General features: G+C 42.4%; 1 protein-coding gene across 3 annotated transcripts in view; it reads right to left on the bottom strand.

Moving 5' to 3' along the window:
- The window catches only part of ptpn18 (protein tyrosine phosphatase non-receptor type 18), a 47,726-nt gene that overhangs the window by 19,859 nt on the left and 15,208 nt on the right, over positions 1–12,659 (bottom strand). The window contains exons 1-16 of one of the 3 annotated variants that reach the window (XM_034589966.1): positions 11,269–11,337; positions 11,044–11,173; positions 8,128–8,236; positions 7,727–7,803; positions 7,426–7,521; positions 7,244–7,282; positions 6,802–6,870; positions 6,615–6,677; positions 6,238–6,380; positions 5,719–5,785; positions 5,217–5,294; positions 4,303–4,395; positions 3,327–3,379; positions 1,409–1,522; positions 963–1,168; positions 799–888 (exon numbers count right to left, since the gene is read on the bottom strand). In XM_034589966.1, the coding sequence (XP_034445857.1) occupies positions 799–888; positions 963–1,168; positions 1,409–1,522; positions 3,327–3,379; positions 4,303–4,395; positions 5,217–5,294; positions 5,719–5,785; positions 6,238–6,380; positions 6,615–6,677; positions 6,802–6,870; positions 7,244–7,282; positions 7,426–7,521; positions 7,727–7,803; positions 8,128–8,236; positions 11,044–11,106 (1,360 nt within the window). In that variant the 5' untranslated portion in view covers positions 11,107–11,173; positions 11,269–11,337. Of the gene's footprint in view, positions 1–798; positions 889–962; positions 1,169–1,408; positions 1,523–3,326; positions 3,380–4,302; positions 4,396–5,216; positions 5,295–5,718; positions 5,786–6,237; positions 6,381–6,614; positions 6,678–6,801; positions 6,871–7,243; positions 7,283–7,425; positions 7,522–7,726; positions 7,804–8,127; positions 8,298–11,043; positions 11,344–12,659 lie in introns of those variants that run through there. The other 2 variants (XR_004614366.1, XM_034589967.1) reach the window with 2 other exon arrangements.

Genomic DNA, 12,659 nt, shown 5'->3' with positions numbered 1-12,659 from the left:
GAGAATCCTGTCGTTCTGTGGGTCTGCATCTGAAGCCGGATAGAGTTACAGCCGCTTGACTAGACTGTTCCCTTCCGAAGGCTGCTAGCTAACAAATGAGTTCTTCCACCCCCAAGAAACGAAAGCTTCAACCAAACTATCCCACGATTCGTTGGGCTTTAGTGACAAACTGTTTTTCAAAGAGCTAATGGCTCCGGCAAGGAGACATCCAATGCTTGAATATCACGCTTCAACTCCACCGAACAGCGAACTGTACGCATGTTGAAAAATAATATAATAATAGTATTAAAACTTTCTCGCCACGTCAAAACCTCAGTTCTGTTGTTAGACAACAGTAATAAGGGTGATACAATTGTTTCATTTCGGTTTGGCCGTCGCAGTTTAAAGATCACGAAGTGCACGCCCGTCATGGGCCGGGTAGACCGCATCCTCAGAAGGATCCAGCCCTGGACGAGATGCAGCTTCTGAGTGGCAGAGTGGTTAGCCTAGCTTAGCACAAAGACTAGAAGCAGGGTGTAACTGCTAGCCTAGCTCAAAATAGATCTGTCAGAATTCCGTGGCCGCCTACTTCAGAGGATGTGGTCTTCTGCGACAGTCAAACCGGAATGAGATGATCTGGTCTACAGACTCTTTGATTGGTCGAAGGCTGATAATTACATTTACAAGTTCTCTTCCGACATTTGAGTCAACGACTGCATCAGGGACGATAACAGCAGCCGGTAACGAAGCAGTTAACAAGAGGACTTCCTAACACGGTCTGTTCCTTTAAAAGTGAGGACAGACAGTTCAGGTACTGACCGATGCCCCCTGGTGGACAGAGGCCGGACGTGTCCGTGACTGAAGAGGAGAATTCTTCATAATCGTCATTTGTTGGTGAAAGTTGTTCAGCTTGAAAAGAGAACAGACGTTTACTTACTGATCATCACCAATGCTCAAACATCACCTGATCGTCTGACTCTTACCTGCCGCCACGTGATGCTCTCCGTTGCTACCCGGCGACAGAAGTCCCCCCCCCGGCCTATGACTGCTTGGACTTGCCATGTCATAGATGGCCGTGGCAGAGAGCTGTAGGCTGAGTGGTGTATTTCGGGGTCGGACGCAGCTGTAGACGGGAGCCGCCGACGCTCCTGCAGGGTCGTTATCATAGTGGTGGGACTGGGGCATGGACCTGGGGCAGGGTTAACGCATCAACATAATAAAAAAAAAAAGTAAGAATATTTAGAGGTAAAATACTGATGATCAGTCAAAATTATGATTTACTATAAAACATTTAAGCTTAAATATAAAAAAGTTCAACCGACTAGAATTAAGAAACTTACACATTTACATAATGATCATGAGAACACATGAGTTGATTCTGATGAATTATAATCAGTAATTCTCGTATAATTCTTTACAGCGTCTTTACCTGCTGGATCTGGGCAGGGCTACATCAGAGTGGGCGGGTTTTGATGGAGGTGGGTGGGGATGTTTGGGTTTATTGACCACAGCGTACGTATCATTCATGCTCAGCCTCAATGATCTATAGATGGATGGATGGATGGATGAATAGATAGACAGACAGATAGATAGATAGATAGATAGATAGATATTACATTACATTATTACATTACATTTCATTTAGCTGACGCTTTTATCCAAAACGACTTACAATAAGTGCATCAACCATGAGGGTACAAACCCAGAACAACAAGAATAGAGAAAGTACAATTTCTTCAAAAAAGCAAAACTACAAAGTGCTATAAGTAAGTGCCATTTTAAGTGCTACTAAATTGTTAGTTTTAAAAATGTTATTCAAGGTATAGATAGATAGATAGATAGATAGATAGATAGATAGATAGATAGATAGATAGATAGATAGATAGATAGATAGACAGATAGATAGATATGTTTTGTCAATGACGATTAGAACCTCAGAAAGACTCATGGAAACTGTACCAGACCTGTGGAACAATCTCACTGACCTCTATAACCTCTTGAAGAACCTTAATGACCTCCTGGCGGACCACTACAATCTTCTTAATGACTAAAACCTAAAACCATCTGTAGAACCTCACCAGCGACGACTTCACCATATTAAACATCCCTCAGAACTACGAGGAGCCTCCAGAACCTTCCCATCAACCACAGAAACACTTTAAAAGAACCTCTGCAATAAAAAAGAGTTGACTTGAACTCCAACACTTCCAAAACTCCATGTAGAATGTTTACAATGACCATATCACTGAGCGCTGTAATCCTGAAGGACTACTAGGACCTTCTTAATGTCTAAAACCATCTGTAGAACCTCTTCAGTGAGAACTTTAACCACTTAAACAAACCCCAGAATGACCCAAAGAACCTCAAGAACCTTCCCATCAACCTCCTAAACATCTAAAATGATCCTGAGAACCCTCTCAAAAACCACTAGAACCTCTGGACCCACGAACCTTCTGTGGATTCTACAATTAATGACTCCACCTGCAGAGTGAACGTCTATGTTTCATAGATACGAGGGGACGTGACCCCTCACTTAATATGTAGTTAGTGTGTAGTTAGTGTGTAGTTAGTGTGTAGTTAGTGTGTAGTTAGTGTGTAGTTAGTGTGTAGTATGGATCAAGACACAGCTTTGCGTTTTTTACAGGTACCACGATGCATTGCTGATGACATCAGTGTCACACATTATTATTTTTATCGCAACAGGAAGTCACTCAGTTCTCAACTTCCTGCTCTGGCTGTGGCTTCGGTCGTCGTGGTTACACTGACTGGTCCCAGTGCAGCATAACTAGACGGAGGAGTGAGATTGTGATTCCTGTGATTTGTTTTCAATCTCGTCTCATTTTCTCTCCTCTTCCTCTTTCATTTCTCACCTCCTCCTCTTCCATCCATCTCACCTTTCCTTTCCTCCTTACATTATTCTGCCTTCACCCCCTCCTCTTCTCACCCTCTAAATATTCTCCTCTTCCTACATATTCTTTTATTATTCCATCACTTCCCCTCCTCTTCTCACCTCCTACGTCTCCGTCCTCTCGCGTCTCCTCTCTGGTTTTACCACCTTCTTTCCTTCACTTTTCTCCAAATTTGTCTTCACATTTTTACATTTTTCTCTCAGTGCTCTTCTTCTCTAAACCCTCTTTTCCTCTTCCCATCTCCCCTTCTCCTCTTCTCTGCCCTCAATCTGTTCGTTTTCCATGGCAACATGGCAACATATGGGAATGGAGGATGGAGGTGAGACACTGGGGTGAGACATTCTGTCTGTCAGATATTTCTCATCTTCATATACAGTCAATGATCTCCTTTATATGTGGATTCAAGGGATAGTTGTATGGATGGATGAATGGATGTACCTCTTGTTGCAGGAAGCAGGAGTCACCGTTGTTTCCTTGTCTTGTTTCTTCAGCTGGTGAACAAACATATATGTGGATATTATTACTGAACATTTAATTGTTTTTTATAGTGTCTGTTTCTCTTAAACCCACAGAAACTGAACTGCTATTTAAATTTTAACAATAAAGTTATATTCATCCATTATAATTTCATATAGAATGTAATTTCTAAGTTAAACTCAGTATATTTATTTATTTATTTATATATTTTTGTTAGTCGAGGAAAGAAGAAGTGAGAACAGACGTGTTTCTCAATATCAGCATTTCTCTTTCTGCGTAACATGAGATCAAATCCCGTCACTGAGCTCGAGTTCTGTTTTCGCTGATTATTCACATTCGATAAACTGGCGCGAATCATAAGAAAATGATGTTTCAAAAACCTGGAGACTTTCAGCCTGCGTACATTGATCCTGGTCGAGTGTTTTTCAATCATTCAATCAAACAAATTTGATTTGTATTTCCTGTATTCACTGATCACAATCTTCCTGATCGGGCTTAACAAGGTGCCTCCGATCTTAACCCTCGACTAGAGTGAAGAAAAACTACCAAACAAAACCTTGTAACAGCCCAAAAAAGAAAAGCATGGACGCCTCAGAGACTCAGAAGTGAGGGATAACAAGATAACACTTTACAACAATCTTCTGAAAAGACTTTTGTAGTATCTGTGTAGTATTAGAGTTGTAAACCCCTCTCTGCAGTCCTGACCCACCTACCTGTCAGCAGGCGTCGTCCATCACCTAATAAATTACTTTCTGTAAAAGTTCCACAGCTGCAGCTTCTCTCAGCGTCTCAACAACCTGCTGCCAGTTGCTCTGCAGCAGTGGATTTACATACAGGAAGTTCCCCAGTCACTTCCTCTTACAGCAGCTGCTCTCCATCCACTTCCTCCACAACAGACTCCAACATGTTTGTTTCTCTCCAGGCTGCTGTGCTTTACCTGAGGCCGGTTGCTGTAGAGCTGTCGACCGCTCGGCCGCAGGAGTCGTTGGATCAAACAGGCGACGGACGAGAAGATGAACCGATACTGATCCTGCAGAGAGGAGAGGAAAGAGAGGGATGGTGGTTGTCCTTGATAGAATCTGTGAATGGAAAACGCCCTCACAGAAAAACACACACACACACACGCACGTGCACACACGCACACACACACACACACACACACACACACACACACACACACACACACACACACACACACACACACACACACACACACACACACACACACACAAACACACAGGTGGAACTGGGGTGAACCACTAAACTACAACTCAAACCTCAATATGAATATTCACAGCCTTCAGTGGTTGCTTTGTGTGTCTTTGTGTCTTTGTGTCTTTGTGTCTTTGTGTCTCAGCTCAGACAAACAAAGTCTCTTGTTGCAGTTTTCTGTTGTGGTGTCGTTGAACATTTAGGGAACGATGATCTGACAATGATGAGATTTTAGATCCTGGTTGTCAGCCTGTGTGTGATGATTCACGTTTGGAGCTGATTGGAAAAGGTTGGGTATCATTTGAATTTGATCTATTCAGATTCAGTTTTCTCTTAAGCGTTAACTGAACATAAATACAACATTTTGAGCTTCCTGCTTCCTGCTTCATATCCAAAGGAGAGACATAAATCACACATGCTGAATGCTAGCTGGTATCAAAAGGCCCAGTTATGTTGATGTCGATCAGGCTCCTGACGTGATGGGTTTACCTTCTTCCTCCTTCCCTCATCCCTTCTTCCTCCTCACTTGTGCCTATCTTGCTATCTTGTGGTGACATTTTGTTTCTAAGGCAACGGTCTATGTCGTGTTCAGGCCGCCCCTGACTGATCATGACAGCTTCCTGCTGTGTAAGCACCTACTTTAGTCTGGACTGCTGAGGGTCTCTGCCTCCGGAGCTCCAGGACGATCTTCATGATGCTGAAGTCAGTTGTGATTGGCTGCAGGACGAACGACAGACAACAGGTCGCAGGTCAGACACATTAGCAACATTAGCTTTTTTATTTCATTAAAGCGGCACTTCAGTCGTCATTTTAGCTAATTTCACACCCATACCACCAATATTTACTGGTTCCTGAGGCTCCACTCACACTGATACGCTCACATCACTGTTGCTATAGTTACGTCTGGCGTCCACACGACTAAATCAGAGAGTTTTATAAACGCTGCTCGTCTGATTTTAGTTTGAAAACAGAAACTGAGACTTTTGTAAACGACGACGCAAACGCCCACGTTCTCTTCCTGATTGGTTCTTATCAGTCAAATGTTCCTCACACTTCCTGTCAGTAATGAAAACATGTGAATGTACAGCGTGATCAGTGAACACATGTGCCACATGACATGTGGCGTGTGATCATGCGTTACCTTGGTAACCAGCAGGTCATAGATGTAGTCAAGAGCACAGATGACTCCTGTCCTCCCACAGCCCGCACTGCAACACACACACACACACACAGACACAGACACACACACACACACACACACACACACACACACACACACACACACACACACACACACACACACACACACACACACACACACACGCAGAGGAGCAGATGCAGTGTGCATGTTAACTGTGCCATCGTTAGCAGGTGTTACCTGTTGCATATTCACAGCCTCCTGTTTCTGTTTGTAAGAGTGTGTGTGTGTGTGTGTGTGTGTGTGTGTGTGTGTGTGTGTGTGTGTGTGTGTGTGTGTGTGTGATAAGCTGCCATATGTGTGATGCAGCCTGTTGCATGTTAATGACCATCTGACCTGTGATCTGTTCTGCTGGAAAAACAAGCTTCAGTAATGATGTGAAATTACAGTTGACTTAGTTGCAGTTTAGAGGCGGGTGGAGTGTGTGTCTGTGTGTGTCTGTGTGTGTGTGTGTGTGTGTACCTGCAGTGTATCAGCACAGGAGACGTGCATGTTCTCTGACTCTCTCTCACCCTCTCCAGCAGGTCCAGGACTCCTGCAGCCTCGTAGGGAATGTCGTGATCCGGCCACGACAGGAACTGATACTGAGTCAGTGAACGGCTGAGCTGCAGGACGAGGAGTAAAAAGCTGTGAAGTCTGTAAACGTCTCATCGGACCCACAGTCCGAAAATATTCAGTTTACAATCAATATATGAAAATATTATAAATATTATTTATCAACTTTTTTTACGTTTACACAAGTAGAAAATATTGTTTACAGATGTTTAATAAACTGAAAAACTATAATATAATATAATATAATATAATATAATATAATATAATATAATATAAGCTCGTACCTGCTGGTATGTGACAGTCAGAGCTCGAACCACCACATCTTCATTAGGTTGTGTCTCCCCCTGCTGGAGATACACAGGAATAACACATTGTTTTGTTTTAGTTTCGTCGAATAAAACAATTACATGAATGATAATTTTATATTAAAAGTATAGAAACGTAAGAAACATTAGTCCTGTGTGTTCTTACGCTGCTGACGGTAAATGGTCCGAATGCAGTGGCCTGATGAAGCTGAGCCCAGTAGCAGTCACACTTCCTCTGCACACGACAAAACACAAACAGAATTCATGTCAATAAAAACACATTCAACAGTTTGTATTCTGCAGTAATAAGACAAGAAGATTCGTGTTATACATGTTGATAGAAACTCTGTGTAGTACAGACACACATTTCTGTCAGGAGATGAAATCAACGTTATTAAAAGATTTTAATGTTAAGTCGAAATGAAGATAGTGAAAAAATTATTTAAATTTAAAACCCAATTCACAGTTTTCTTATTTATGAAAAACTCTTCAAAATAACTTCACAAACTGGTGAAGAGTGAGAACTTAAGAAATATCGTTTTGTTGGATTCTTCATGTTGTTTTGTCGTTTTTGTTGTTGTTGTTGTTGTTGTTTTGTGTTATTTTACCTTCCCCATCTCCACCTCTCTGCAGGCCATGACTATCACCTGGAGCACAAACATACCAGTCATTAGTCAGATCCTCGTGAGGGCATCATTTCATATCACTCTGTTTTCAGTGTGTGTGTGTGTGTGTGTGTGTGTGTGTGTGTGTGTGTGTGTGTGTGTGTGTGTGTGTGTGTGTGTGTGACCTTGACGTCATGTTGCCAGATCATCCTCCAGAAGTCCGTCACTGTGGCGCTGAGAGGAGCCTGAGAGGCGATGTAGCTCTTGTCTGCTTTCGCCCCCTGCGGGACAAACACCAGCATTACAACAGCACAGCAGCAGCCCAGAGTCCTCAGATGTGAACAAGCAGCAGAGGACACGCATGTGTTTTGTCGTGTGTTATGTTGATAATATAAACAACTCTTTATTTCATTTAAACCGTTTCATTCTATTCTATGTTGTCCTTCGTCACGAGATGAAGATGAGAAGGAAAGAAGCGTTTTCTACCTTGATAAAACTTGCGTTGATGTAATCTGTGTCGAAATCTGAGGTCAGCAGAGTCAACACCACTCGAGTCTGGTCATCTACACACACACACAGACACACACACACACACACACACACACACACACACACACACACACACACACACACACACACACACACACACACACACACACACACACACAAGACAAGAAAAGAGAGTGGTGCATTATGGGTGGTCTACAGCCTTCATGTACGTGCAGATCATGCAGTGTATTATCTGTGTGGCCTAACGCATGAATGTGGAATGTGACGTAGATAAAGTTAGGCATGACTTCTAAAGAGAGGATGGATGGAAGGGCAAGAGGAGGATGGAGGAAACGAGGAAAGGAAGTGAGGTGACAGAGAAGGCGGCGTGCTCTTACGTGGCAGGATGTCTTTGTATCTGTTCTTCTTGATGTTTTCCTTCAGAGCTCCAGCCTCAGTGGTTAAACCCAGATCTCTCTTAATCAACGTGGAGTGTGAACGCACCGCCTGTCTCACAAACACACACACACACACAGACACACACACACACACACACAAACACATTGACCTTTGACCTTTGAAATCCGTTCATCTTTCAGTCCAAGTGACAACTGTTCAAAATGTGAAGAATTCCCCTTTCACAACAATAGGACGGACAACCCGAAAACATAACACATCCGCCCGCTGGGAAACGGTGAAAAGTTTTCAGACTGTGTGAAATGTGTTGAAAGGTGAAGGGGCTGCGTCTTCGTGTCGCTGTCGACAGAGCGCCACCTTCAGGAAGGTAAAGTACCATCATCACAACCGGAGGAGGAACGAGTTGAACACAAAAGACATGATGGTGGAAAAGAGGGATAATTTAAAAAAAAGAAACACAAAGACAGAGGAGATAAAACAGAGTGAAGTCAAGAAGAACACAAACAACAGAAAATTCAAATAGAGGAAGAAGTTAAAGTGTTTCCTGTTCCATCGAAAAGTTTGTATGTTGTTTTCAGAGGAAGAAACTTTTAGCTTCGATCCAGAACCTGTTGATACCTTCACACAGCCCAGAGACGCCGGGAATCGAACTATCGCCCTTCAGATTAGTGGATGAAGAGAGTAATATATGACAGTACCTGAACTGAGCAGTGACCAGGTTACCTGACGTGTCAGAGGGACAGAGGCAGATTATTGGAGAAGGCATGGTGCATTAATTGGGGACGGTTTTCAGCGGTGGGTGAATCCACGTGTGTTGCTGTGGTTCAGTTCTGTGTGTGTGGTTTCTCAGGTCCGTTTTTCCGCCTCGACACTTTCACCGTTTGAGTCAGAAGACGAGGAAGCTGCTCCGCCGGTTTAATAACGAACCAACCTGAGAATGAGGAAACGCGATGATTGACTAACTCCCAACGTCCAACCTGCGGATTCACCTCAAAACACACAACGCGTGTGTGTGTGTCACTTTCAAATCAAACCAATTATATTCAAAGATTATTTTCTTAACTCACATGAAAACTCCACAGAAGCTGTAAAATCATCTATTTACTGTATATAGAGCAAAAGTACCTGTTATATCTATTTTTAGTTTACATCATCTGAAACGTGTCAGTTTTAGGAAACAGGAAATGATAATTTTGTCATGTGGGACAACGTGTTCACACAAACTGGATCATGATTATTTAAAATAACACCAACAGCAAAGTCACTAATTATTAATAATCTCAATTAACTCATCCTGAATCTTTTAAAAGGATCAGAGGGATTATTAACATTTAATCTTGGAGTCGTGTCAGAAATAAGTTTTAAGAATTTATTTAGATCTTTAAAAATGTATATTAATGCAGAATGTGTGCGTGTGAGTGTGTTTGTGTGTGTTGCTTTGTGTGTGTGTGTGAGTGTGTTTGTGTGTGTTGCTGTGTGTGTGCTGGAATTTTCATTGAATTCATTTTAGTACGTATAATGGTCACTGCCTCAAAACCAAAACAAAATGTTGTCGACCGCAAATAAATATGTACGACATGATCGCTCCCGAAAGTGAAGTCAAATCCTCTCATTCGCCCCCTGGTGCCTGGCTGCAGTATAGGTCATTAACCCGCCTCCTCCATGTTAGCAGATGGGACAAAGGACAAACAAAACAATCAATGTAGACGTTAAATGAAAGTGTTTCAAAGATCGTTTCTGTCATTTCAGGTCGTTCTTTTCAAACTGATGTTTGTTCAATTGTTCTTGTTCAAGTTTGGTTTTAATTAGTTATTTGATGATATCAAATTGAGGATCATTAACGGGCAGGACCTCGTCACCACGGCAACACTCAACGATCACAGCGGCAGAGACTCTGACTCCAAATGACGTCATCGGCACAAGATGGCAGCCGAGATAACTTAGCTTCATTTTTATAAAATGGGAGGAAGTGGAGACACATTGACAGTCACTGATCGTCTGCATATGCAGCTATTGATTTTTTATAATAGAATAATAAAATGAAATGTGTTTTTCAGAGCATGAAAGTTGATTCTACTTTAGAAATACATCTCATGTAGTTTGACAAAAAAACTCAACTTCAACCACAGGAAGGAAGATTTTTTTAGATATACAAGGCGTCTGGTGAGTGTTTGTGTGCGTAATGTTCTGCAGATATATATATATACTTAATATATATAAATATAAACAGCAGCTCACAAACCAGTGGGTGACGTCATGGTGGGTTGATGAAGAACTAGAGTCTGATTTCTTCCAATTTCTTCACAGATGACAGAGGACGCTTTCGTTGCTTATTTAGAAGGAGAAGTTGTTATAATTAATTATTGTATCAATAGTTTTTTTAAGGTTATACCAGACTGTATCATGTGGTCTAACAGAGAAACGTTTCATCTCTCAGACTGTGTGAATTTGCATGTTTTACGCAGCTCGTTCATTCACGATCAGATTAAAGCTGCAGCGCATTTAAATCATGAACCCACAGCTCAAAGTTTCCAGGAAAGAGAGAATGTGTGTGTTTGTGTTGTAGGAAAAGAGAAAGAAAACAAGAAGAGAAACACACACACACACACACACACACACACACACACACACACACACGGCTAGCGACACACAAATATCTGTATGTCATTAAATAAGTTACTTTACGAACATCAACCCTCAATCTGACTTCCTCTGAACTTATTTACAAGTTCATTTTTATTTTATACTTCACATATTTATCAAGTAAAACATCAGGATATTTCTCTTAAAGTTTTTAAAAATAGACATCATGTAAAGTACGACCTGAACCTAACAGTGCTTCCTGTTGAATGGTCCTCACAGAGATGTCTGTCGTCGTGTGTGAAACAGACACTCACGCCGTACTCCAGCTCCAGAGCGTCAGGATCCAGGTCGCTCAGCGAGGACAGCAGCAGCTCCATGTCGCACCAGGTGGCGTCCGGCAAACATCCAACACCCGAGGCCTCTGACTGACAGAGTCTGTCAGAGCTGTGACCAGAAACCAAACTGAATGAACCCCTCCTTCCTCCCTCTCTCTCTCTCTCTCTCAGTTTTCTCTCGACCTCTCGTTGTTCTCTCTTTACCTGTGTTTCAGTTCTGTCTCTATATTTAACCTGCTGGTTAATAATTCAGAGGTCGATCGCCCTGCTCTCTTCTGTTCCGTCTCTGTGGAGCTGAAACAAGAAAGAACATGAAGAAACTTTAAAATTAAATCACAAAAAGTTCCTGATTGCAGGATTTTTAACCCCTAACCCATGTTACTTTATTTTATTCAATAATTTTAGTGTATCTATGTTGAAAAAGTTATTCAATTTATCTATTTGTTGGTTGGTTGGTTGTTAGGAGGGTTGATTAATTGGTTGGTTGGTTGAATGGTTAGTTGGTTGGTTGGTTGGTTGGTTGGTTGGTTGGTTGGTTGATTGGTTGGATGGTTGGTTGGTTGGTTGATTGGTTGGATGGTTGGTTGATTGGTTGGTTGGATGGTTGATTGGGTGGATGGTTGGTTGGATGGTTGGTTGGTTGGTTGGTTGATTGGTTGGATGGTTGGTTGGTTGGTTGGTTGGTTGATTGGTTGGATGGTTGGTTGGTTGGTTGGTTGGATGGTTGATTGGGTGGATGGTTGGTTGGTTGGATGGTTGGTTGGTTGGTTGGTTGGAGGGTTGATTGATTGGATGGATGGTTGGTTGGTTGGTTGGTTGGATGGTTGATTGGGTGGATGGTTGGTTGGATGGTTGGTTGGTTGGTTGGTTGATTGGTTGGATGGTTGGTTGGTTGGTTGGTTGATTGGTTGGATGGTTGGTTGGTTGGTTGATTGGGTGGATGGTTGGTTGGTTGGTTGGTTGGTTGGTTGATTGGTTGGATGGTTGATTGGGTGGATGGTTGGTTGGATGGTTGGTTGGTTGGTTGGTTGATTGGTTGATTGGTTGGATGGTTGATTGGGTGGATGGTTGGTTGGATGGTTGGTTGGGTGGATGGTTGGTTGGATGGTTGGTTGGGTGGATGGTTGGTTGGATGGTTGGTTGGTTGGGTGGATGGTTGGTTGGATGGTTGGTTGGTTGGTTGGTTGATTGGGTGGATGGTTGGTTGGTTGGTTGGTTGGTTGGTTGGTTGATTGGTTGGATGGTTGATTGGGTGGATGGTTGGTTGGATGGTTGGTTGGTTGGTTGGTTGATTGGTTGATTGGTTGGATGGTTGATTGGGTGGATGGTTGGTTGGATGGTTGGTTGGGTGGATGGTTGGTTGGATGGTTGGTTGGGTGGATGGTTGGTTGGATGGTTGGTTGGTTGGGTGGATGGTTGGTTGGTTGGTTGATTGGGTGGATGGTTGGTCAACCATCTGGTGATTAAAGTACTTAAGATGATTACAGCTTTTGAAAGCAGGATTTAAAACTGAGTATTTATCATGAGATTATATTAGATGATAGTATTTTTACTTTGTGTACTTTTGTTCCACATCACATCTTCCATCTCCCTGA

Source organism: Hippoglossus hippoglossus, chromosome 7 (genome assembly GCF_009819705.1).
Source record: "Hippoglossus hippoglossus isolate fHipHip1 chromosome 7, fHipHip1.pri, whole genome shotgun sequence".
In the NCBI taxonomy this organism is placed as follows: Eukaryota; Metazoa; Chordata; class Actinopteri; order Pleuronectiformes; family Pleuronectidae; genus Hippoglossus; species Hippoglossus hippoglossus.
Note: the sequence above shows the minus strand (reverse complement) of the source record. Positions and strands in the feature narration are given on the sequence as shown.